The 23,395-nt window shown below is 33.3% G+C and overlaps 1 protein-coding gene and 1 non-coding gene across 2 annotated transcripts; one reads left to right on the forward strand and one right to left on the reverse strand.

Moving 5' to 3' along the window:
* Positions 1-6,034: 6,034 nt before the first annotated feature.
* LOC113874377 lies at positions 6,035-21,636 on the reverse strand. The gene is made up of 4 exons (XM_027512599.1): positions 21,601-21,636; positions 16,650-18,746; positions 16,329-16,532; positions 6,035-6,115 (listed from the first exon to the last, which is right to left on the reverse strand). The coding sequence occupies exons 1-4, from the start codon at positions 21,634-21,636 to the stop codon at positions 6,035-6,037; spliced, it is 2,418 nt and encodes an 805-aa protein (XP_027368400.1).
* Positions 18,112-18,218, forward strand: LOC113848604. The gene has a single exon (XR_003501868.1). It is a non-coding gene; the product is annotated as a small nucleolar RNA R71 (small nucleolar RNA).
* Positions 21,637-23,395: the final 1,759 nt, after the last annotated feature.

The raw sequence follows: 23,395 nt of genomic DNA on the forward strand, positions 1-23,395 counted from the left end.
TCAAGATTTGATGTTCTTGATAACTCAGCTCAAGATCTGAGTACTAATCTTGAATTTGAAAACATAGTTCAGAAAGACTCCCCACACCTTAAGGTCGTTACCCCAAGGGCCCTATGAATCATAGATTAACCCCTAAGGTCTCTAGCAGCCCCAAAAAAACCAGTGACCCTGTGAAAAGGAATAACAGAAGCAACTCTAAAAATAGTAAGATGAATATTCGATGGGAGTGGTCTCCACCAAAGTTCTGAAGCTGTTACCAGTCCTACAAGAAATTGACAATCATAAGAGGCCTGAATTCAGGATAGTAAAGAAATATTTTTCCTAATGAACAATTTTGAAAAAGCTATTCAGAATAAGGCAAAAGTAGGACACTCTATCCAAGACCTCTTAGGTATGAACTATGATCTCTTCTGGCTAAATCAAGGTATTCCGGACCATAGCCCTATTGATAGGCCCCTTGACCTAGTCCCTTCCATGGAGTTAGATAAACACCATTTAGTTTCCTCGAGTACTCTTGAAATTGTCTTTCCTGTGGGAGACAACATAGGCATGACTCATCATCATGAAGATGCATCAATTTTTTATCAATAACGTTTATGAACTGCTTCTTTTGAAACTGCAAGGGTGCAGTGAATAAGACTTTTCATAGATTGGTTAATGAACTAATCAAGATTTATAAGCTTGACTTCATCGCCCTTGTTGAACCTAGAATCAGTAAGGAGAAAGCTGATAGGATGATCAGGAAATTCAATCTAGATAGTTCCGTTAAGATGGATGTCATTGGGTTCTTTAGGGATATTTGGTGTTGTTGGAACTCTGAGAAAGTTAAAGTCAGTTCTTTTATTAAAAATAAATACATAATTCATCTTAGTATTTGTATGGGTAATAGAGAGTGGGTCCTATCTTCAATATATGTTAGCCTTCAGGAAGGGCTAAAAGCTGAATGTTAGAAGCTTCTAATTGAATGCCACTGTGAGTAAACCTTGGATTATAGTTGGTGATTTTAATTCTATCTTATTTGAAAAAGAGAAATTTGGGGGTAGACCAACTAATTTGAGCCTTATCCAACAATTTGCAAATTGTCTAGATACTTGTGGCTTAGAGTAGTTATTAATGACTCTTGGAGACTGTTGTTCCAATAGCTACCTTATCCATCTTCCCTTACTCAAATCTAGTGTTGTTGAATGGAAAAAATGGCGGTGCTATGGCTGATCGCCATGGCAGTTTTGAAGCCCCCCATTAAACCACTTCCGTTATATGGCCGTTTTACGTGGCAGCGCCATGGCGGCTGTTACATGTATGGCGATAATGGCAGCCATGGCAGAAAACCTTCAAAAATGGCGGATTCGGTGATTTGGGTCCAAACTCAACCCGGTCCAAGGGTGACCTATGCAGAAAACTTAGGTAAGTCCTCTTCTTCGTCCCTCAAAACCCTACTCCCTCATCTCAAATCTCTCTTTTCTATAATTCCTCTCATCTCTGTTCTTCTCCAATCACTCTCATCTCTGTTTGTCTCTCTATCTTCTCCAACGAAGCACTCATCTCAAATCTCTCTCTTCCCTCTCATCTCTGTTCGTCTCCAATCCCTCTTATCTCTGTTTGTCTCTTTGTCTTCTCCAACGAAGTACTCGTCATTTTTTGGCAACCTTAACCTCCATTTCCAGCGACTGGTCCTCCATCTCTAGCAATCCCATATTTTTTGGTAGCCATTTTTTTCTTGTTTTTCCCCCTTTCTTGCAGTTTTTTCTTTATTTTCCTTATTTTAATTTTACCCTTTCCATCTTTCAATTTTTTCTCTTTCACATGTTTGTTTTTTTCTCTATTTTTCCTAAAAAAATATATATCTTTATTTCAGCTTTTCTTAACATGGCTCAAGCCGCTCAACAAGAATCTTCATCATCAAGAACTTCTAATCGATCTGACTCGAGATGGAAATATGCTCATTCATTGAAAGAGGGTGATATAAACAACATTGTATGTAATTTTTGTGAAAAAGTTATGAGTGCTGGAATCACTAGAGTGAAACAACATTTGATTGGAAAGAAAGGTAACGTGAAAGCTTTCCCTAAGTGTCCTGAAGAAGTTAGAAAAGAGATTGAAGCATATCAAAAGGATAAAAAGAGTCAAAATAACTTTGAGATGCCAAATGTAAGAAGCTTTGAAAGTATAAGCTATGATGAAAGTGAGGATGAGGAGGATACCCAAACATATAGTATTGCCATGGGTAATTAGAAAGGGCCAATGGATTTATTTTGTAGAAAGCCAAAAAGTACAATTGAGAAAAGAAAAAAGCTAAAATTGAGACAAGCAAATATAAGAGAAGTTTGTGACAAAGAAGCCAAAGTAAAGGTCCATCAATACATAGCTCGATTTTGGTATCATGCTGACCTTTCCTTTAACCTCATTAAAATGAAGAGCTTTCAAGAAATGCTTACAACTATTAGTGCTTTCGGTCCAAATTTACTAGCTCCAAGTTGTCATGATATTCAAGTTTCACTTCTTAAGAAAGAGCTAGAATATACCGACTCTTTCATGAAAGATCATAAGGAGCAATAGAGCAAACATGACTGTTCCATCATGTTAGATGCATGGATTGATCAAAAGCAAAGATGCTGAATTAACTTGGTCAACTCTCCTGCTAGGACTATGTTTATGAGGTCTATTGATGGATTTAATTTTGTGAAGACTGGTGAAAAATTATTTGAGATGCTTAATGTTTTTGTAGAGGAGATTGGAAAAGATAAAGTTGTACAAGTGATAACAGATAATGGAAGTAATTATGTCTTGGTTGGTAAGATCTTGGAAGCAAAAAGACAACATCTTTATTGGACTCCTTGTGCAGCTCATTGCATAGATGTTATGCTTGAAGATATTGGAAAACTTCCCTTGATAAAGAAGATAATTCAAAGGGAAATATTGGTTGTTGGCTTTATCTACAGTCATTCAAGTACCTTGAGTTTGTTGAAAAATTTTACAAACAAAAGAAAATTGGTGAGACATGCAGTTACTTGATTTGCAACTTCTTTTCTATCATTAGAAAGGCTTCACCAAGAAAAAGCAAATCTTAGAAAGATGTTTACTTCTGAGGAGTGGTGTAAAAACAAGTTGCCAAAGGAAGTTAAAGGGAAACAAGTAACAAAAATTCTATTATATCCTGTATTTTGGAATAATTTGGTATATACTTTGAAAATCATGACTCCTTTTGTCTGGGTGTTACATTTGGTTGATAGGGAAAGAAGACCAGTCATGAGGTATATTTATGAAGCAATGAAGAAAAGTAAAGAAGCTATTATGAAGTCATTCAAAACTAATGAAAGTAAATACAAAGATATGTTTGCAATCATTGATAATAGATGGACTTGTCAGCTTCATCGTCCATTACATGCAGCTAGTCACATTTTAAACCCAAAATTCTATTATGACAACCCTTAAATAGAATTTGATTTGAAATTTACAAATGGGTTGTATGATTGTATCAAGAGGTTGGTGCCAAGTCAGAATATGCAACAAAGTATACTACTTGAATTATCAATTTATAAAAGTGATGGTAGTCTCTTTGAGTTCGACTTTGCAAAATCACAAAGAAAAAGAACCGCTCCTCGGAATTCATCAAAATCTTCAACATTTTAATTTCAAGGTTATAATTCATCTTTAGAGTTATAATTTATCTTTCATTTTATAGCTCAATAGTAGAGAATGTATGGACATTCAACTCTACATTTGCAACAACTAGCTATCAAAATTTTAAGCTTGACATGTAGTGTATCCAGATGTGAACACAATTGGAGTGTTTTTGAGCAAGTAATTTCTTATCTCTCGAGCCTACTATTTTTTCTAGAAATTAGAAAGAAACTAATTAATATTCTTTTAATTAAATTCACGTTGCAGATTCATTCAAAGAAGAGAAATAGGCTTGATCACAAAAAATAACATGACTTGATTTATGTGAAATACAACTAACAACTCATAGAACGTTATAATCTTCAAGATGTAATTGATCCAATTATACTCAATGACATTGATGAGTGTAATGAGTAGTTGGTTGGAGAAATGGATGATGATGCTCAATATGAGAATGCTGCAATTGACTTAGTTTTTTTTTTTATAGTGATAACACTTTAAATTGGGCAACTGTTTATGAAGCTTCTGGAATTGGAGAGCTTACAACATATACTAGGCATCATTCTAAGAAAAGAAAGAGTCCATCAAGTGGTATCACTATCAAAGCTGCAAAAGTTTTCAAGATCACAACATGTTCAATAGTAAAAGGAAAAGAGAAAATGGTTCTTGAAGATGATGATAAAGAATTAGAAGATAAAGAGATGTTGGAAGAAACAGAAGATGAATTACAAATTAATTTTCCACAATCTGAGGGAGAAGAGAAGGAGGGATATGCCTTGGTGGATGACAAATAGGATGATTATATTGGAGTTGAAAAAAAGTACTAAATTGATAATCTTTATTTTTAATATTAACTTGACATTTGGTAATTGCATATTTTGTATTGAATTATGCTTTGGATTATGGGTTATACTACATATATTTTGAGTTTATTATTTTTTATTATTTTTTGTGACCTATAGTATTTTTTTTTATATATTTTATTATATCTGCCATAACTTGCCATGGCGGCCGCCATAACTTTATGACAGTTTTTTGGGTTCTGCTATGAGCCGCCATTGGCTATTGATAACATTGCTCAAATTAGACCATGATGGGCTTTGGCTTAAGATTAGGTATAAAGATGGTTTTTATTTAACCAATAAATCTTTTAAATTCCTTGCTCCTTGGATCTCCGTAAAAAATTTTCTGCCCAAGTTAAGAATTCTTGGTTGATTTTCAGATCATGGGTTAATAACATATCTACCTTTCAAAATAATATTTTTGAATGGAACTTGGTGTGTAAAAACCGATTACTGGGCAAGTGTATCCATTGTCAGAGTAATATTATGAAAAATAGAGTACCAAGTGTCGTATCCACAGGGACTGTTATTAAGAATTACTTCCTTAATTACACAATTGTTAATGAATATGAGAAATCAATTTTTGTTGATAAAATTACTAAAAATAGAAGAATAATAAATTAAAAGGAACAAATTTCTTATGATAATAAATTATAGAAAAGTATGACTATAGGTATTCAAGGGGAAAATGCGAGTATCTAGACTGTAAATCCTCCTAAGTGTCTAAATAACTAAAATTCTTCTTCAACTACTTAGTTCTAAACCCTTATCGCTGCAGAAAATTCTGAATTAAATCAATACCTTTCTCAAGGATAATGATTCCTAACCTTCAGTTGATCAATCGAAATCTCTTCCTTAATTAATAGCCCTAGGTTGCATTAAGTTCATTATGAATTCCATAATTAGGGTTAATCCTAATACATAAAACTTACATCTTTCTATCTCTAGAAATACATTCAAGTCCTTTTAATTGAGCAATCTTAATTTCATGCAAGAATTTTACTCAAATTCAAACAAGAAAACAAGATGAAAGACAATTGATACTACTCAATTAAAGCCAAGAGAAAAGAACATGAAATAGCATTAGAAGAATTCCAGAAAATTTGGTCAATTAGGATTCATTACGTCTAGATACTCAAAGGAAAATTAGAACCTAAACATCTTCAAACTAAAATTACAAAGGAGATGAATAAAAGTGTTTGATCCCATCCTCCAGCTGTCTCTGAGTCTTTCTTCACCTCAAAACTGTCCCCTAGGTTTCTGTGCCAAATTTCCTTTTATATGAATAGCCCAATGGCTTATCTTCTCACAAAAATTTAAATTCTAACGCATGTTAAAAGTACACGCCCATGTACAGGGCCATATACTTTGGCCGTGTACATCTCTGGTCTCTAAAAATTGCACTTCACAGCTTTCTTGAAAAGTACACGCCCATGTACACGCCCATGTACTTTGGCCGTGTACATCTTTGGTCTCTAAAAATTGTGCTTCACAGCTTTCATGAAAAGTACACACCCATGTACACGGCCATGTACTTTGACCGTGTACATCTCTGGTTTTGATGATACACTTCAATTGACGCGACCAGTGCGATACATGCTCACATACACGGGCATATACTTGCCCGTGTATATCTCTGGCTTCATTGTGTTCTTGATTCATGCAACCAGTGAAATACACACTCATATACATAGGCGTGTACTTTCCCATGTATATCTTTGGTTCTTTGGTTCTTTGTGTACTTTAGCCATGAGTTAGTTGAGTTTATTTACCATTGTATCTCCTCTCTAACTATGTCTATTAATTGGAATAATAACAGAACTGACAGTTTCCATCCTAGCAGGAGTATTAGGCAAAGGGATCCTATATCCCCTTATATTTTTGTCCTTTGTATTGAAAGACTTGTTCACTTAATTTAAGATAGAATTGATGATAAGAGCTGGAGTCTTTTCCCCTTTAGTAACCTGGGTTCTGATATATCTCACTTATTTTTTGCTGATGACTTAATCTTAGTAGCTAAAGTTGATAGGCAAAATTATGCTATCATTAATTCTATTTTGAATAACTTTTGTTCAGCATTTGGTCTTTCCATTAATAGGGATAAGTCCTTTGTCTTCTTTTCTAAAAATTGTGACCTTGAGATTTCTAGGGAGAATAGTCTCAGCCTAGCAATTAATCACCCTCATAATTTTGGGAAATACTTGGACATTCCTATTAGCCATTTAGACCCTACTAGAAAAGATTTCTTCTTTATAATTGATAAAGTTAAAAAAAAAACTCTCAAATTGAAAGATGAACTCCTTATCTATGGCTGGTAGAATTACGCTAAATTAATCCTGTATCATGAGTATTCCAAATTATTTTATGCAATCTATGCTTATTCCTAAGTCTATTGTAATAAGATTGACTCTCTGTGTAAAAGGTTTATTTGGGGATCTTTAGGAAACAAGAAATACCATTTAATTAGCTAGGAGAAAATTTGCAAACCTAAGGAAATTGGGGGTTTGGGTTTCAGGGATTTGAGGCTTGTTAATCAAACCTTCATAATAAAATTGTGTTAGAGGTTCATATCCTATCCTAACAGTTTGAGGGCTCAGGTGCTCTACAAAAAATACAAATTTTCCATTAAGAATACTACTGGTCCTAGCAGTAATCACTCAGTTCCACTTATGGAGGAATATGATGTTTGTGTGGGATATTTTCTCGAAAAGGTTTAGGCTGGATTGTTGGTGATGGGATGACAATTAGGTTTTGGATGTATAATTAGGTTCCTAACTATCGAGACCTTAGAAGCCATACCCTGTTGCCTCTCCAAAGTTCTAATATGAGTGAGCAGATGGTTGTTTTCCCTACTCATGATAGCTGGAATTGGCATTGAGTTAGACCTTTGCTGCCTAATTCTGTGTGTGAGCCCATTGTTCCATCAATCCTCCTATATGGTCTGGAGACCAAGATTTTTTTTTTTTTTTGGAAGCACTCTAGTAATGGTTTTTTCTCGATAAAATCTGCCTACAAGATGTTGTCCATGCATGATAACTCTGCTCCCAGCATTTTTAATTTTGTTTTAGATTGGGACGGCCCACCTAAAATTCAACTTCTCTTATGAAAAATTACTCATGGTAGCCTCCTTACTAATATTGAGAGGTGTAATCGTAATTTGGCTAACTCTTTTATTTGTTCCAAGTGTAGGGAGGCTGATGAATCTCTTATGCATGTTTCCAGGGATTGTTGGTTTACTAAGCAAATTTGGAATAGACTTGTTATCCCTGACTTCTAGTCCTCTTTTTTAGTAAAGCATTGTCTAGTTGGTTGAAATTTAACTTGACAAATAATAAGTTGTTTAAATATTCCTTGTGAATACCCAATTTTATCCCGGTCCCTGTCAAAAATAAATTTCAAAACAAAAAAATTAAATATAATAATTTCTTTTTTAAGAGGTTAAGAAAATAGATAAAAAAAAACTAATATAAAATTTAAATTCAAATTTTCAATTTTTAAATGTAAAATCAGATTTAGAAATGGTCAAAGTAGTTAGTAGATTTATAGGAAAATGGATAAAAAAGAAAAAAAAATTGATTATTGGTCATCGGAAAATAAGGGAGCTTTTATTAGGATCTAGGGTTTTAGAAAATGCTTATAAATAGGAAGCTTAGGTCTTCAGAGAAGGGGACTTTAGAGGTGGACACCTTTTATTTCCTTTACGGAGATACTTTGAGAGCATAGAGAGAAAAAAAAAGAGAATTGGAGCGAGAAAGCTCAGAAAACGAAGAGAAAGAGGAGATTCAAGAGAGAGAGCTTGAGAAACAAAGGGAAAGAGGAAAGAGCTAAAAAGAAATCAATTGAGAATTAAAGCATAGTCCTAGAGATCAATTGAAAAGAACATATCGAGAAGGTTGAAGGAAAAGTCGATTCAAAAACTCTGAGTTATCACAAATGAGTCAACAAAAATATAATTCACTTCTCTTTATCATTCGGTAAAGAACTACTATTTCCTTTTTCTTTTGTTGTTCTTTTTTTCTTTTACTTATCATATCTTTATGTGTTTTTTCTTTCATCTGTATTAAAGTTTTTTCATTTTACAAATCCTAGTTTATCTAACCTAAAAACTTTTCCTTTTCTTATAAACCAGCAAAATTTTTAATTTTCCTTTTAACTCTAAAATTTTTCTTTCTGCAAATCTCAATTTTTTTTAACATGAAATATTTGTTCGTTTTGTAAAAAAAATTAAAAAAAAAATTTCTACTCCAAAAACTATTCCTTTTGCAAAATCCTAAAGAATCTAATTTTTCTTCAACAACCCTTTTTTAATGATAAACCCTCTTTTTTTTTTCTGTAAACCTAAAAACCCTAATGTTCTTTTAACCCTAAAAGCCCCCAGTCAAACCCTAAAAAATAAAATCTAAATCCATGAAAATTAATTTTTTTTTAACTCTGAGTATTACCTTTTTTGCAAACCCTAAAAACAAACTATTTTTTTTTTAATCTCTAAATTATCTTTTTTTTTGCAAACCCTAAAAATAATATTTATTTTTCTAACCCAAAATCATTCAATTTTTTGCAAGGTCCAAAACAAACTATTTTTTTCAACCTTAACAATTTTGCAAATTATAAAAATTTAATTTTTTTCAAATCTTAAAAGTTCTTTCTTTTCATAAATTCTAAAACCCCTAATTTTTTTGCATATCCTAACCTAAAAAAAAACTTATTTCCTAAATTGAATGAGAGTTATTTACTCATCATTTTTTTTGCTCTTGTATTTGTTTATTTGTTTTGTATATCTCTCGTTTGTTTCTTTTTTTGCGTGCAAAAATCTCATATTAAAAGGTATATCAATTTTTCATTATTAAAAAAATGAGTCTTTTGAATCCACGCAACGGCCAAGTAATTTTGATAGAGTGGAGGATCCACCTTCAACGTTGCTTGGATCGTAAGGGTTTATTGAGTAGCCGTGTGCTAACTTGAATCCTGTGCAGGAGTGGATTTACTTAAAAATGATAATAATAAAGAAAAATCAAGTTTTTCACAAAAAAAGAAAGAAATAAAATCTTTGAAACTTATTCAAACATAATTTTTGAAAAAGAACTACGTGATAGTTTTGATTCTTCCGTTACGTACGGAAGATACGTAGGAGCGAGAACCTGACCTATCAAGTCCAATTTTTTTTAAAAACTTTTTTCAGGTTCAAATATTGTTAAAAAAATTTTAAACTAAGATTAATTTTTAGCACATTTTCTTTACAAAATTTAATAAAATTAAAATTTAATTTTATTTTAAAAAAATAAAAAAACAAAAAATAAAGTGTTAAGATAAGTCTTTTTTTTACTATATATTTCTTTAATACAAAAAATTAAAAAAAGAATAATATTTTTACAAATAACCCATTCCTTTAATTCAAATAACTTTTATTGTGTTTCCTTATTTTAAAAATTAACATTCAAATCTAAAAAAAAAATTGTAAAAATTAGAAATAAATATAAAAATAATAGTAGTAACAAATTTGAAAATAGTAAAAGAAATATTAATTGGTTTCTTTTAAAGTGAAATAAATATTTTTAAAGTTAAAATAAAATTTTGCACAATTAATTAAAAGACAACTGTTTTAACCAACGGACGTAGTAGGGTGCTAATACCTTTCTTACACGTAAGCGACTTTCGAGCCCAAATTTAGTTTCGAAGATTTTTTTTTTATCAAAATTTTTTTCCAATGTTTTCTTTAATAAACTTTGGTGGCGACTCCTTGTCATCGCCGTCCTGTTGTGACCCCGGTTGCAACAGATGGTGACTCCACTGGAGACATTTTTTAGAGTCAAATCTATTCTAATTAAGTGTGTAAAAGTTTTAATCTTTTTTTTTATTTCACTCATCATTTGTGTATTCCTTTTATTTTATTTATTGTTTAGTTTATTTTTTTAAATATCTTGTTACTATTATTTCTCTTGCTATATTGTGAATCTTAGGGTAGATGACTTTTGTACATTTTCGGTATTTGTTAGTCTGTATTAGATGGGTAGTTAATAGGGTAAAGACTTGTATGCTCTATGCACACACATCACTAGCACTTACCTCACACACATTCGGGCTTTATACCCAAGCCTATGCGAGCCTAGGAGTATAAGGTGCCTTAACAACTACTATTGAGGGGCTTTATGCTCACTTGGTAGTTGTTGAGCTACCACTCAGATTGTTTCTAGTACATTGACTTACTTATATTGAGAGGGCACATCCTTACTTATGACTAAGTCATGAGCTAGGTCCTTATTATTTAATAGGGGCAATCTGGGAGCCATAAAAGACCATAGGAATCTATATCTATCCATGAAACCATGAAACCATGCACCAACAAAAGGACATAGTGAACTCCAAAAGGACATAAAATATATTTTCTTTACAAAATTTATCATGTTCCTTCATTTGTTTAAAATCACATTCATAATTATTCATCCTACACATTTTGTACAAAAAAAAATGATTCATGCATTCGCATATACAAAAAAATTGATTCATACAAAAATAAAATATTCCTGAATTCGTATATACAAAAAAATATATTTATCCATTCGCATATACAAAAAGAATTGATTCATACAGAAATAAAATATTCATGAATTCGTATATACAAAAAAAAAATATTCATCTATTCATATATAAAAATGATTCATGCATTCGTATATATAAAAAAATAAGTAATGCATTCACATATAAAAAAAAAATGATTCATGCATTCACATATAAAAAATAATAATTCATGAATTCGCATAAAAAATGATCCAGACATTCGCATATACAAAAAAAAACACATTCACATTTAAAAATGATTCATGCATTCACTTGTAAAACAAAAAAATGATTCCATCATTCGCATATATATAAAAAATGATTTATGCATTTGCTTGTAAAACAAAAAAAATGATGATCCCTCCATTCACATATTTCAAAGTCATTAATGCATTCACTTTTTTAAAAATAATTCATGCATTTATCCATATGTTCATTTTTCAAAATAATGTGTATTTATATAACATTTTAGAAGCATACTAAGTTGCATTTTTCTTATTTCTAATTATTTTTAAAAAAAAATTACTTTTAGAGTAAAATTATTTAAAGTTGTTCAATGTTATACTAGCAAATGAAAAATATCAAGATTATGTTTTCTCATTATTGAGTTTGATTTAAACAATATCCATTGATGAACAATAGTCTTTTGATTGAAAATATATGATGTTCTACACATTCCTAGTAGATAGGCCTCATCTACTAAGGAGTGAATGCTCCTATAGAATGGGAGTTGACCACTTTTTGACCTAAGAGGAAGCATACTTCTAGTGTTAGAATTTAGGGAACTTCTTTAAATAAAAAATAAACATATAAGTTTTTTCACCACCAATTCCTATCTTTTGTAAATATATATATATATCAATTACAAATCTTACATCCTTACATTGAACGTTTTTAATTGGACATGATCAATGAGTTAGAATACTATAACCAAGAGATGAAGAGAGATATCAACCAACCAAAGGTAAAAATGACCAGGATTCTAAAGCCACAACGATCTCTAAAGAAATAGAGTAAATTGGTTCTTTTTAGATATCTCACCAATGCCTATTCAGCTTTACTTCATTAATTTGAACTGAGTCCTAAGATGGAATATCATACCCCAAGGAAGACATTTTTCTATGATTGTTTGCCAAATAAAAATTTAACAATTGAGAAACCATCAATCTTCCTTTTATTTTTAATTCTTCAAAATAATTTTGCAATAATTCTAATGCTTTACCTAAGGCTTTAGGGTATCCCTTTTTTTGGAATTTGAACTAACATGTTTCCTTTTCGTACATTTTGAACTTTATTTTCTTACCCATTATCTTTCGTTTTAAGTTCACTATCCATAATTTTTATCCCAAACAATGCAACAATGGTAGTATCATATCAAGTAACTTTGACTATCTTATTATTCAAGCAAATGCGAAAAATGCATGCATTTGGAACTTTGTCTTGATATATGAATATCAGTGTAATGAACGGTCACAGAGATTGGATTGCAATTGAGGCAATTATTTTGGGAGAAAGAAAAAGGTTTGAATCAAAGAAGAATAAGTGCAATAGGGCAACTTTGTGTTAAATTAAAATAATTTTCCTTACGAAAGATGACAAAACCTTGTTTTTAAGAGTACAAATGGAAACAAGTTAGAAAATGAAGAATGTGATCATACTTATAAATTTGACCCCACTTGGAGATAGGATTGAATATATTATGCCGCAAGGATTTCCTGATTAGACTTTACTTCTCCCATATATGATAGTTGAGATCTCTTTAAAAAGAAAAGTAAAGACACAAGAAAAAAAAACAAAAAAAAAAGGATGAACAAAATTTTTTTTTTTGATTGTTGTTGCATATGATAAACATTCATTTCATAAACTTACACTTGTTGCACATCATAAGATTTCTTGTGTTCAAGTCCTTGTGCCCACTTGCTATTAAGGACACCATTTACTCCTGGTTCAAAGATCGTCTTATTGGTTCCATCTCATAATTCTTTTTGTTTTAACCTTTGAAGGGTTTTTATGTCTATTTCATTCCATAGCACCTTGTGCTTATTACTTCTTAATAGCTCTAGTTGCTACTCATCTCAAAGTCTCATAAGCTTGTCATGCCTATATTTGCTCACCACGAAGGACCATTTGCCTACTTCATTCCATAAGTCTCATGACTATCTCATTTTAAGGGTCTATGAGTCTATCTCATCTTATAAGCTTTGATGTTAACCAATCTTAAAACTTTGGTACTTGTTTCTTCTCATAAACTCTTATGCATTCTCTATCTCACGAACTTCTGTACCTGAATATATCATAGGTCCCATAGCTGTCCCATTTCACAAGCTCATGTGCTTATCTCATCTTATTAGCTACAATGACAGCTAATCTCAAGCTCCTGTATTTACTTTTTCTCATAGGTTCTTGTGCATTCTTCACCTCACAAACTTCTGTAAATATCCATCTCATATATTCATAGCTATCATGGTGTGTAAAAACTGATCATTGGGCAAGTGTACCCGTTGTCGAAGTAATATTATTAAAATTAAAATTAAAATTAAAGTACCAAGTGTCGTATCCACAGGGACTGTTATTAAGAAACTTTTCCTTAATTGCGTAATTGTTAATAAATATGAGAAATAAACCTTGTTGATGAAATTGGTAAAAGTAAAAGAATAATAAATTAAAAGGAACAGATATTCTAGTGAAAATAAATTATAAAAAATTATGACTAAAGGTATTCAATGTAAAAAGGCAAGTATCTAGACTGTAAATCCCCCTAAGTGTCCAAATAACTGAAATTCTTCTTCAACTACTTAGTTCCAAACCCTTATCGCTGCAGGAAATTTCAAATTAAATCAATACCTTTCTCAAGGATAATGATTTCTAACCCTCAGTTGATTAATCGGAATCTCTTCCTTAATTAATACCCCTAGGTTGCATTAAGTTCATTATGAATTCTATAATTAGGGTTAATCCTAATACAGAAAACTCACGTCTTTCTATCTCTAGAAATACATTCAAGTCTTTTTAATTGAGCAATGTTAATTTTATGCAGGAATTTTACTCAAATTCAAACAAGAAAATAAGATAGAGAAAATTGATACTACTCAATTAAACCCAAGAGAAAAGAACATGAAATAGCATTAGAAGAATTCCAGAAAATTTAGTCAATTAGGATTCATTACGTCTAGATACTCAAAAGAAAGTTAGAACCTAAACATCTTGAAATTAAAATTACAAAAGAGATGAAATAAAATGCTTAATCCCATCCTCTTGCCGTCTCTGAGTCTTTCGTCTCCAAAAACTGCCTCCCTTAGGTTTGAGTTCAGTTCTCCTTTTATAGAAATTATCCTAGGGTTAATTTTCTCACAAAAGTTAAATTTCTGACGCACGTAAAAGTACACGCCCAAGTACACGGCCATGTACTTGGCTGTGTACATCTCTGTTTTCTAATAGATGCCTTTCAAAGCTTTCCATAAAAGTACACACTCATGTACACGACCATGTATCTGGCCGTGTACATCTCTGGTCTTGATGATACACTTCAATTGACACGACCAGTGAGATACACGCTCATATACATGGGCATGTACTTGCCCATGTATATCTCTGGTTTTTTTTTTTCTTCAATTCTTGACATCTTTAAGGCTTTCACTTCTTGATCCTTTTTCCTGAATTATGAATAAAATAAAATTAATAATAGTAAATTTTCTCAATGAATAGCTTAAAACTCTCAATTATCATTCATGAATTACAATGTAGGATCAAGTATAGAAAGCATTTATCAAATTCCCCCGAACTTGAACGTTTGCTTGTCCCCAAGCAAAGAAATATATCAATTTTACCCTTGACAACAAAGAATCAAATTCTTGAATTTTTTTTTATTTTTATTATTTTTATTTTATTTTATTTTTAGAGGGAAAGTAATTCTTAAACATCAAATTGTGCTTTCTTTTACTCTCGACCTCTGTAACTTCAGACAGAATTGAAATAAGTACCTCTCTACCATTAGCTCTTACAATTTTAATTCAAAACTTTGAATTCTTCCACAAGGTGTTATTTAATTTTCTTTACTTTGAGCCATGATCGGCTAGTAGGGTGCATTTTATGCTCCATCCCAATTAGCACAAGGTATTAATGGAAAATTCCACCCCTTGCTTTCCACATCGGTACCTCAAACAATTTCAGGGTTCTAGGATGTGGTATCCGGACATTTCCTGCAATCCACATTCAACTAGTTATGCTTCTATGGCATGCTCTTTTATTTCTGAGCAGAGCCCCAATTTTTCAGATATTAACGATTCTTAAAAAAAAAAAAAATTTGCATAGATTCAAGGGCATAGATTCAAGGTCCTCAAATCAGAAAAATCTACCGATACTTCAATCGAGAAACAATCAAAAACACAAATCCAATATCTAGAATAACTGCATATGAATCTTTATTATTTATTTTTTTTATTTTTATTTTCAGGAATATCATCTTCTATGCAACAGTAAAATTGACTCAGTATTGCTCAAGAATAAAACAACAATTCAGTTCAAACATCTATAATTATCTACCCCACAGTGTAAGATTTGCATTGTCCTCAATCAAATAGAAGAGTTAGAGTGTAACTAAAACTTCCCTGAAGAGTAAGTAAATAAGCAAAGAATCTTGGGAAGCAAAACTAATCTGAGATTGACTTGGAAAGGAAACTTGATTAAAACTGATTTATAAGAAGATTTAACTCAGTTCATAATGACAAAAGGAGTAGAATGATCAAAATAATGCGATAAAGAAACAGAAGCAATAAACAGACAAAAGCAATTTAAATCCTAAATATAACATAAGTAAAAAATTCAACAACTAAGACTCCTAATTGCAGACTAAACTACTCATCATCTGAGTCTTCATCATCTATACTAAGAAAGTGGTCAGAAGGAGATAGGGTTCATGCTGGGGCGAGGACACTTATTCAAAATATAAATAAATGAGCAAATAAATAACTAAATTAAAATAAACTAAACCTACCTAACCTAAACTATTCAATGTAATTCAACATTCAACATGCAACATTCAACATGGAAGAGTTTAAACTCCTCATTTGCAAAAGTTTGCAGTTGACCCCCTTGGTACAGTTTCAGCCTATGTTCATTCACCTTAAAATTTCCTTTTTCTGGATGAGTTAATTCAATTATACCACAAGGAAATACCTTATGCACAGTAAACGGTCCAGACCAATGGGATTTGAGTTTACCAGGGAATAATTTGAGATGAGAGTTGTACAACAGTACTAAATCACCTTTTTGAAATAGTTTACCTCCCTTGAATTTTTTATGATGGTAGACCTTCAATTTTTCATCTGACAGTTCATTAATGGATGGGTTGCGTTGCTTCTCTGATTTCCACTCCAAAACTTTGAAGTCTCTCTTTCTCCATAATGGCTTAGTTGCTTCTAAATGACACCACTGTTCTTGAGTTACCAAGCTCATATCATCTTTTCCTCTATCATGAACTAAGCTTCTTTCCAATGGGTTTGAAATCAAAAATTCCTGTGCACAATCAGAAACATAATCATTAATTACATTAATAAAGTAGCAAGAATCATCTTGTTTCAAAGACTTTTTTATCACATCAGGAATTTTGAAAGTGACTTTTTCATCTCCAACCCTCAAAATTAACTTTCCATCCCTCACATCAATTATAGCCCCTGCAGTAGCTAAAAATGGACGACCTAAGATCAAGGGAACATTAGTGTCCTCGTCCATATCAAAAATCACAAAATCAACAGGAAAAATAAATTTGTCTACTTTTACAAGCACATCCTCAATGATACCCCTAGGATATTTAATTGACCTATCAGCTAATTGAATACTCATCCTAGTTGGCCTAGGTTCCCCTAAACCTAATTTCTTAAAAATAGAATATGGCATCAAATTAATGCTAGCACCTAAATCAGCTAAAGCCCTATCAACTATCAATCTACCAATGAGACAAGGAAGAGTAAAACTCCCTGGATCCTTTAATTTTTCGGGCATCTTGTTTTGCAGAATTGCTAAGCATTCTTCATTCAGAGTTACTGTGGCCAACTCCTCCAATTTCTTCTTGTTGGACAGTAGATCCTTCAGAAATTTGGCGTACTTGGGCATCTGTGCCAAGGCATCAACAAACGGTAAATTAATATGAAGCTGACGAAATAAGGAAAGAAATTTACCAAACTGTTCATTGTCTCTGTCCTTCTTCAATCTAGCTGGGTAGGGAAGTGGGGGTATGAATTCTTTCACTACAGGGGGCTTTTCCACAGTCTCCTCTTGACATTTATCCTCCTCTTCAACTGCATCTTTTTCTGTTTCTTGCTTCCCCTTCTCTTGTAATGTTCTGCCACTCCTTAATGTTACTGCATTGACCTGCTTCCTAGGATTAGTCTCAGTATTGCCAAGCAAGCTTCCTTGGGGTCTTTCTGAGAGGAGTCTAGAAATTTGACCCAACTGAATTTCTAAATTATGAATAGAGGCTTGTTGATTTCTTAGTGCTGTCTCAGTGGATTGGAACCGAGATTCTGAAGTTTGAATGAATTTGGTCATCAACTCCTCAAGGTTTGACTTCTTTTCAGCTGGGGGTAGTGGTGGATGTGAAGCTTGTTGAAATCCTGGGAGTGTGTTGTTCCGCATTGGCTGTTGGTTGTTGTTCCATGGTTGGTTTGCATAGTTCCTCCAGCCCGGATTATTCATGCCATTATAATTTTGGTAAGGTGGTATGTTTCCTATCACATTGGCATATTCTTCCTGAGTAGCTCGACACTCATAATTAGGGTGGCCTCCTCCGCAAATATCACATCTCATTACCGGAGCAACTTGATGGTTAACAGATAGACCATCAATCTTCTTCCCTAAGGCTTCCACTTGCATTGCCAAGGATGTTACTGCATCAAGACTATAGATCCCCGCCGATTTTGCAGGTTTGGATCGAGTGGAGCTCCACTGATAGCTGTTCATTGCCATTTCTTCAAACAGTTCTTGTGCAGCCCTTGGTGTCTTGCTATTTAAAGTGCCCCTAGCTGCAGCATCTATCATTTGTCTTGTGGCTGGGTTTAATCCATTGTAGAAGGTTTGCACTTGAAGCCAGTCCGGAATCCCATGATGTGGGCATTTCCGCAACAATTCCTTGAACCTCTCCCATGTATCGTATAATGTCTCTGACTCCAACTGATAGAAGGAAGAGATATCGTTCCTCATTTTGGCAGTTTTCGCGGAAGGGAAATATTTTGCCAAGAATTTTTCTGCCATAGCCTCCCATGAAGTGATGGACCCTCGTGGGAGAGAATTCAACCATTGCTTTGCTCTGCTCCTAAGAGAAAATGGAAATAGCCTCAAGCGGATTGCATCATCAGTAGCTCCATTGATCTTGAAAGTATCACAAATTTCTAGAAAATTTGCAATGTGAGCATTGGGGTCTTCGTCTTGCAACCCATCAAACTGGACAAACTGCTGAACCATCTGAATAACATTGGGTTTTATTTCAAAATTTCCCTGCACATCCGGACGAACAATGCTAGATTCTGTCCCAGTTAATGATGGACGAGCATAATCAGACATGGTCCTTGGTTGATCTTCGTTGTTTGCCATTCCTTCCATGTGGGTTTGTGCATTTTCCCTCTGTACTAGCAGTCGCCTCTTTTTCTGAATTTTTCGCGAAGTTCTTTCGATCTCTGGGTCAAATTCAAATAGTTCTTCAGATAGTGCAGTAGAACGGGTTTTGATCATAAACTAGAAAAATCAGCTCCTAAAAAGAATGAAAGCAAAATAGTTAAGTTAATTCAAGACTAAAGAAATAAATAAAATTAGTAAATACGTAATAAAGGGAATCCTAATTAAACAGTCCCCGGCAACGGCGCCAAAAACTTGGTGTGTAAAAACTAATCACTGGGCAAGTGTACCCGTTGTCGAAGTAATATTATTAAAATTAAAATTAAAGTACCAAGTGTCGTATCCACAGGGACTGTTATTAAGAAACTTTTCCTTAATTGCGTAATTGTTAATAAATATGAGAAATAAACCTTGTTGATGAAATTGCTAAAAGTAAAAGAATAATAAATTAAAAGGAACAGATATTCTAGTGAAAATAAATTATAAAAAATTATGACTGAAGGTATTCAATGTAAAAAGGCAAGTATCTAGACTGTAAATCCCCATAAGTGTCCAAATAACTGAAATTCTTCTTCAACTACTTAGTTCCAAACCCTTATCGTTGCAGAAAATTTCAAATTAAATCAATACCTTTCTCAAGGATAATGATTCCTAACCCTCAGTTGATTAATCGGAATCTCTTCCTTAATTAATACCCCTAGGTTGCATTAAGTTCATTATGAATTCCATAATTAGGGTTAATCCTAATACAGAAAACTCACGTCTTTCTATCTCTAGAAATACATTCAAGTCTTTTTAATTGAGAAATGTTAATTTCATGCAGGAATTTTACTCAAATTTAAACAAGAAAATAAGATAGAGAAAATTGATACTACTCAATTAAACCTAAGAGAAAAGAACATGAAATAGCATTAGAAGAATTCTAGAAAATTTAGTCAATTAGGATTCATTACGTCTAGATACTCAAAAGAAAGTTAGAACCTAAACATCTTGAAATTAAAATTACAAAAGAGATGAAATAAAATGCTTAATCCCATCCTCTTGCTGTCTCTGAGTCTTTCGTCTCCAAAAACCGCCTCCTTTAGGTTTGAGTTCAGTTCTCCTTTTATAGAAATTATCCTAGGGTTAATTTTCTCACAAAAGTTAAATTTCTGACACGCGTAAAAGTACACGCCCAAGTACACGGCCATGTACTTGGCCGTGTACATCTCTGTTTTCTAATAGATGCCTTTCAAAGCTTTCCATAAAAGTACACGCTCATGTACACGGCCATGTATCTGGCCGTGTACATCTCTGGTCTTGATGATACACTTCAATTGACACGACCAGTGAGATACACGCTCATATACACGGGCATGTACTTGCCCGTGTATATCTTTGGTTTCTTTTTTTCTTCAATTCTCGACATCTTTAAGGCTTTCACTTCTTGATCCTTTTTCCTGAAATATGAATAAAATAAAATTAATAATAGTAAATTTTCTCAATGAATAGCTTAAAACTCTCAATTATCATTCATGAATTACAATGTAGGATCAAGTATAGAAAGCATTTATCATATCACATTCTACAGGTCCATGTATCTATATCATCTTATGAGCTTTGATGTCAACTAATCTCAAAATTGTGGTGCTTGCTTCTCCTTATAGGTTCTTGTGCTTTCTTTATATCACAGACTTCAGTACATACCGATCTCATAAGTCCCAAGCCTATCTCGTTTCATAGGTCCATGTGCCTATCTTATCTTGTTAACTCTGATATTAACTAATCCCAAACTTCTGTACTTGCTTCTTCTATTAGGTTCTTATGCACTTTTCTTCTTATATACTTTTGTACATACCTATTTCATAGATCTCATGACTATCTCACTTCACAGGTCCATGTATCTATCTCATCTTATGAGCTCTGATGTCAACTAACCTCAAGCTTTTATTCTTGCTTCTTCTTATAGGTTCTTGTACATTCTTCATTTCTCACACTTATATACATATCAATCTCATAGGTCCCAAGGCTATCTTATTGCACTAGCTCATGTTCCTTGATGTCAACTAATATTAAGCTTTTGTACTTGCTTCTTCTTGTAGATTCTTACGTATTCTTCATCACAAATAATTCTATACATATCCATTTTATAGATCCCATGATTATTTCACTTCACAAGCCTATGAGCCTATCTCATCTCATGAGCTACGATGTCAACTAATCTCAAGCTCTTGTGCTTGCTTCTTCTAATTGATTCTCATGTATTATTCATCTCACACACTTTTGTACCTACTCATCTCATAGGTCTTATGGCTATCTCATTTCACGGGCTTATAAGCCTATCTCATTTTAGGAGCTTTGATGTCAACTAATCTCAAGCTCTTATGCCTGCTTCTTTGCATAAATTTTGGTACATTCTTCATCTTGGATAGGTTCCATGTGCCTATCTTATCTTATGAGCTCTGATATCAATTCATCTCAAGCTCTTGTACTTGCTTCTTCTTATAGGTTCTTGTACGTTCTTCATCTCACATACTTCTATACCCACCTATTTCATAGGTCTTATGGCTATCTTATTTCATAGGCCCATGAGCCTATCTCTTCTTGCATACTCTAAAGTCAGTTAATTTCAAAGTCCTTCTACTTGTTTTATCTCGTAGGTTCCCATGCCTTCTTCATCTTACAAGCTTTTGTACTTACACACTTTATAGGCTTTCATGCTTTCTACTTTCATAAGTCTATACCTTCTCTTATAGGCCCTTTTGCACATACCTAGGACCTATGCCTAATTAGGTTTCTGTGCATATGCACTCCTAAGATTGTACACATCATAAGTTAGCATGCTTGTTCTAATAGTTTTGGTGCTTACACCACTTGATATGTCTCACATCTACTCACCTCATAGGCCCTTATACCTATTATGTCTCATAAGATATCGTGCTTTTTGATAGACTTTCATGCTTGCTACATCTCATAAGCTTTTGCACGTACTTACCTCATAGCTTGATGCTTGTTGTATCTCATAAGCCATCATGCTTGCACTTGTTAGGCTCTAGTGTTAAGTCCTCACGCTTACTTTAATCCATAGGTATCTGGACCTTCTCCATCTTACAAACTTTATGCTTCTACATAGACCTCATAGGTTCTTATGCTTTCTTAATCTAATAGGTCTTTATGCTTATGACATCTAATAGACTCTTACCTACCCACCTTATAGGCTATCATGTTTGTTACTTTCAAAAATCCATCTCTTGTCTATCGTGCAAGCTTTCGTGCCTACATAGATTCTATGCTTATTACATTCCTTTGACTTTTATGTTTATGAATGCGTAAGCATATTGTACCTCATAGGTTAACACGCTTGTTCTTACAGGCCTCACTCACTTACCAACTAATCCCTCACATAATTTTATCTCAGGTTTCTACGTGTTTTCTTAATCTTATAGGTCTCTATGCTCATGGCCTTCGATAGACTTTTACCTACCCACCTTGTAGGCTTTCATACTTGTTGCTTTCAAAAATCTATCTCTTGCATATTGTGCAAACTTTCATGCCTACATAGGTTTTATGCTTATGAACTCCTAAGCTCATTGTACCTCATAGGTTAGCACGCCTATTCTTACTCGCTTACCAACTAAGCCCTCACACAAGTTTATCTCATAAGTCTCTATGTGTGCTTCGTCTCTAAGGACTTAGTGTCTATTGTAATCTTAGGCCTAATGCCTATTTTACCTTGTAGGATTTTATGTTAGCTTATTTTAAAAGTTGTAGTGCCTATCCATCTTACAAGTACTTGTGTTCATACATCCCTGAGGCCTAAGCCAATACATGTGCTTAATCATAAGCTTCATGTATTTTGTGCATCAAAGAATGTTGTGCTTGTTGCAATTCACAAGTCTTATGCTTCACATTTCAGAGGTACTCATACCAATTTTTCTTAAAGGTCCACATGCTCATTCCACCACGCATACCTCTTATATCTCATAAACTTTACTCTCATTCTAGTTGGATCTTGCAAGGCTTCCTGTTATCTCACATGCCTATGTTTTATTCTCATCTTATACCCTTGCATGTTTGAATCATCTTATGAGCCTCATACATACCTCATTTTGTAGGCCTTGTGCTATTTATTTCATATGCTCACATGCCTAGTATGCCTCATGGACCTTTTTGTTCCTACTCCTTTTCCAAAGCTCTCATGTCTTTCCTCATACTAAAAGTCAAGACTTGACTGACTTCTTTATTGTTCTATCAAAGCTCAGTAGCTAACTGTATCTTTAATTTTTTGTTAAAGCTTGAAATCTTATCGACCCTTTTACTTCTTATCAATGTCCGAAATCTGAAATCTGACACTCAAACACAAGACCAGGAATAGGACTGGACCTCCTTCCTCTTCCTGACCTATCATCAAATGAAAGATAGAGCAGGGAAAACAAGTCCTCTCCTCTCCCCTCTTTACTTTCTTGTTAAGGCCCAAAATCTAACTGACCTCTTTGTACTGCTGCAAACGTTCAGAAGTTGACTGGCTGCTATACTTTCCTCTGAAATTAGACCGACACATTTACTTTCATCAAAAGTCCAGAATCTGACTGGCACCTTTACTTTCTCAGAAGTCCAGAACCTGACTGGCACATTTACATTTTCCAAAGTTCAGAACCTCACTGGCACCTTTACATTTTCCAAAGTCCAGAATCTGATTGACACTTATACATTTTTTCAAAGTCCAAAACCTGACTGACACCTTTACATTTATCAAAGTCCAGAATCTGACTAGCACCTTTACATTTCTC

This window comes from Abrus precatorius, unplaced genomic scaffold (genome assembly GCF_003935025.1).
Source record: "Abrus precatorius isolate BTA unplaced genomic scaffold, Abrus_2018 Scaffold8, whole genome shotgun sequence".
Lineage (NCBI taxonomy): Eukaryota > Viridiplantae > Streptophyta > Magnoliopsida > Fabales > Fabaceae > Abrus > Abrus precatorius.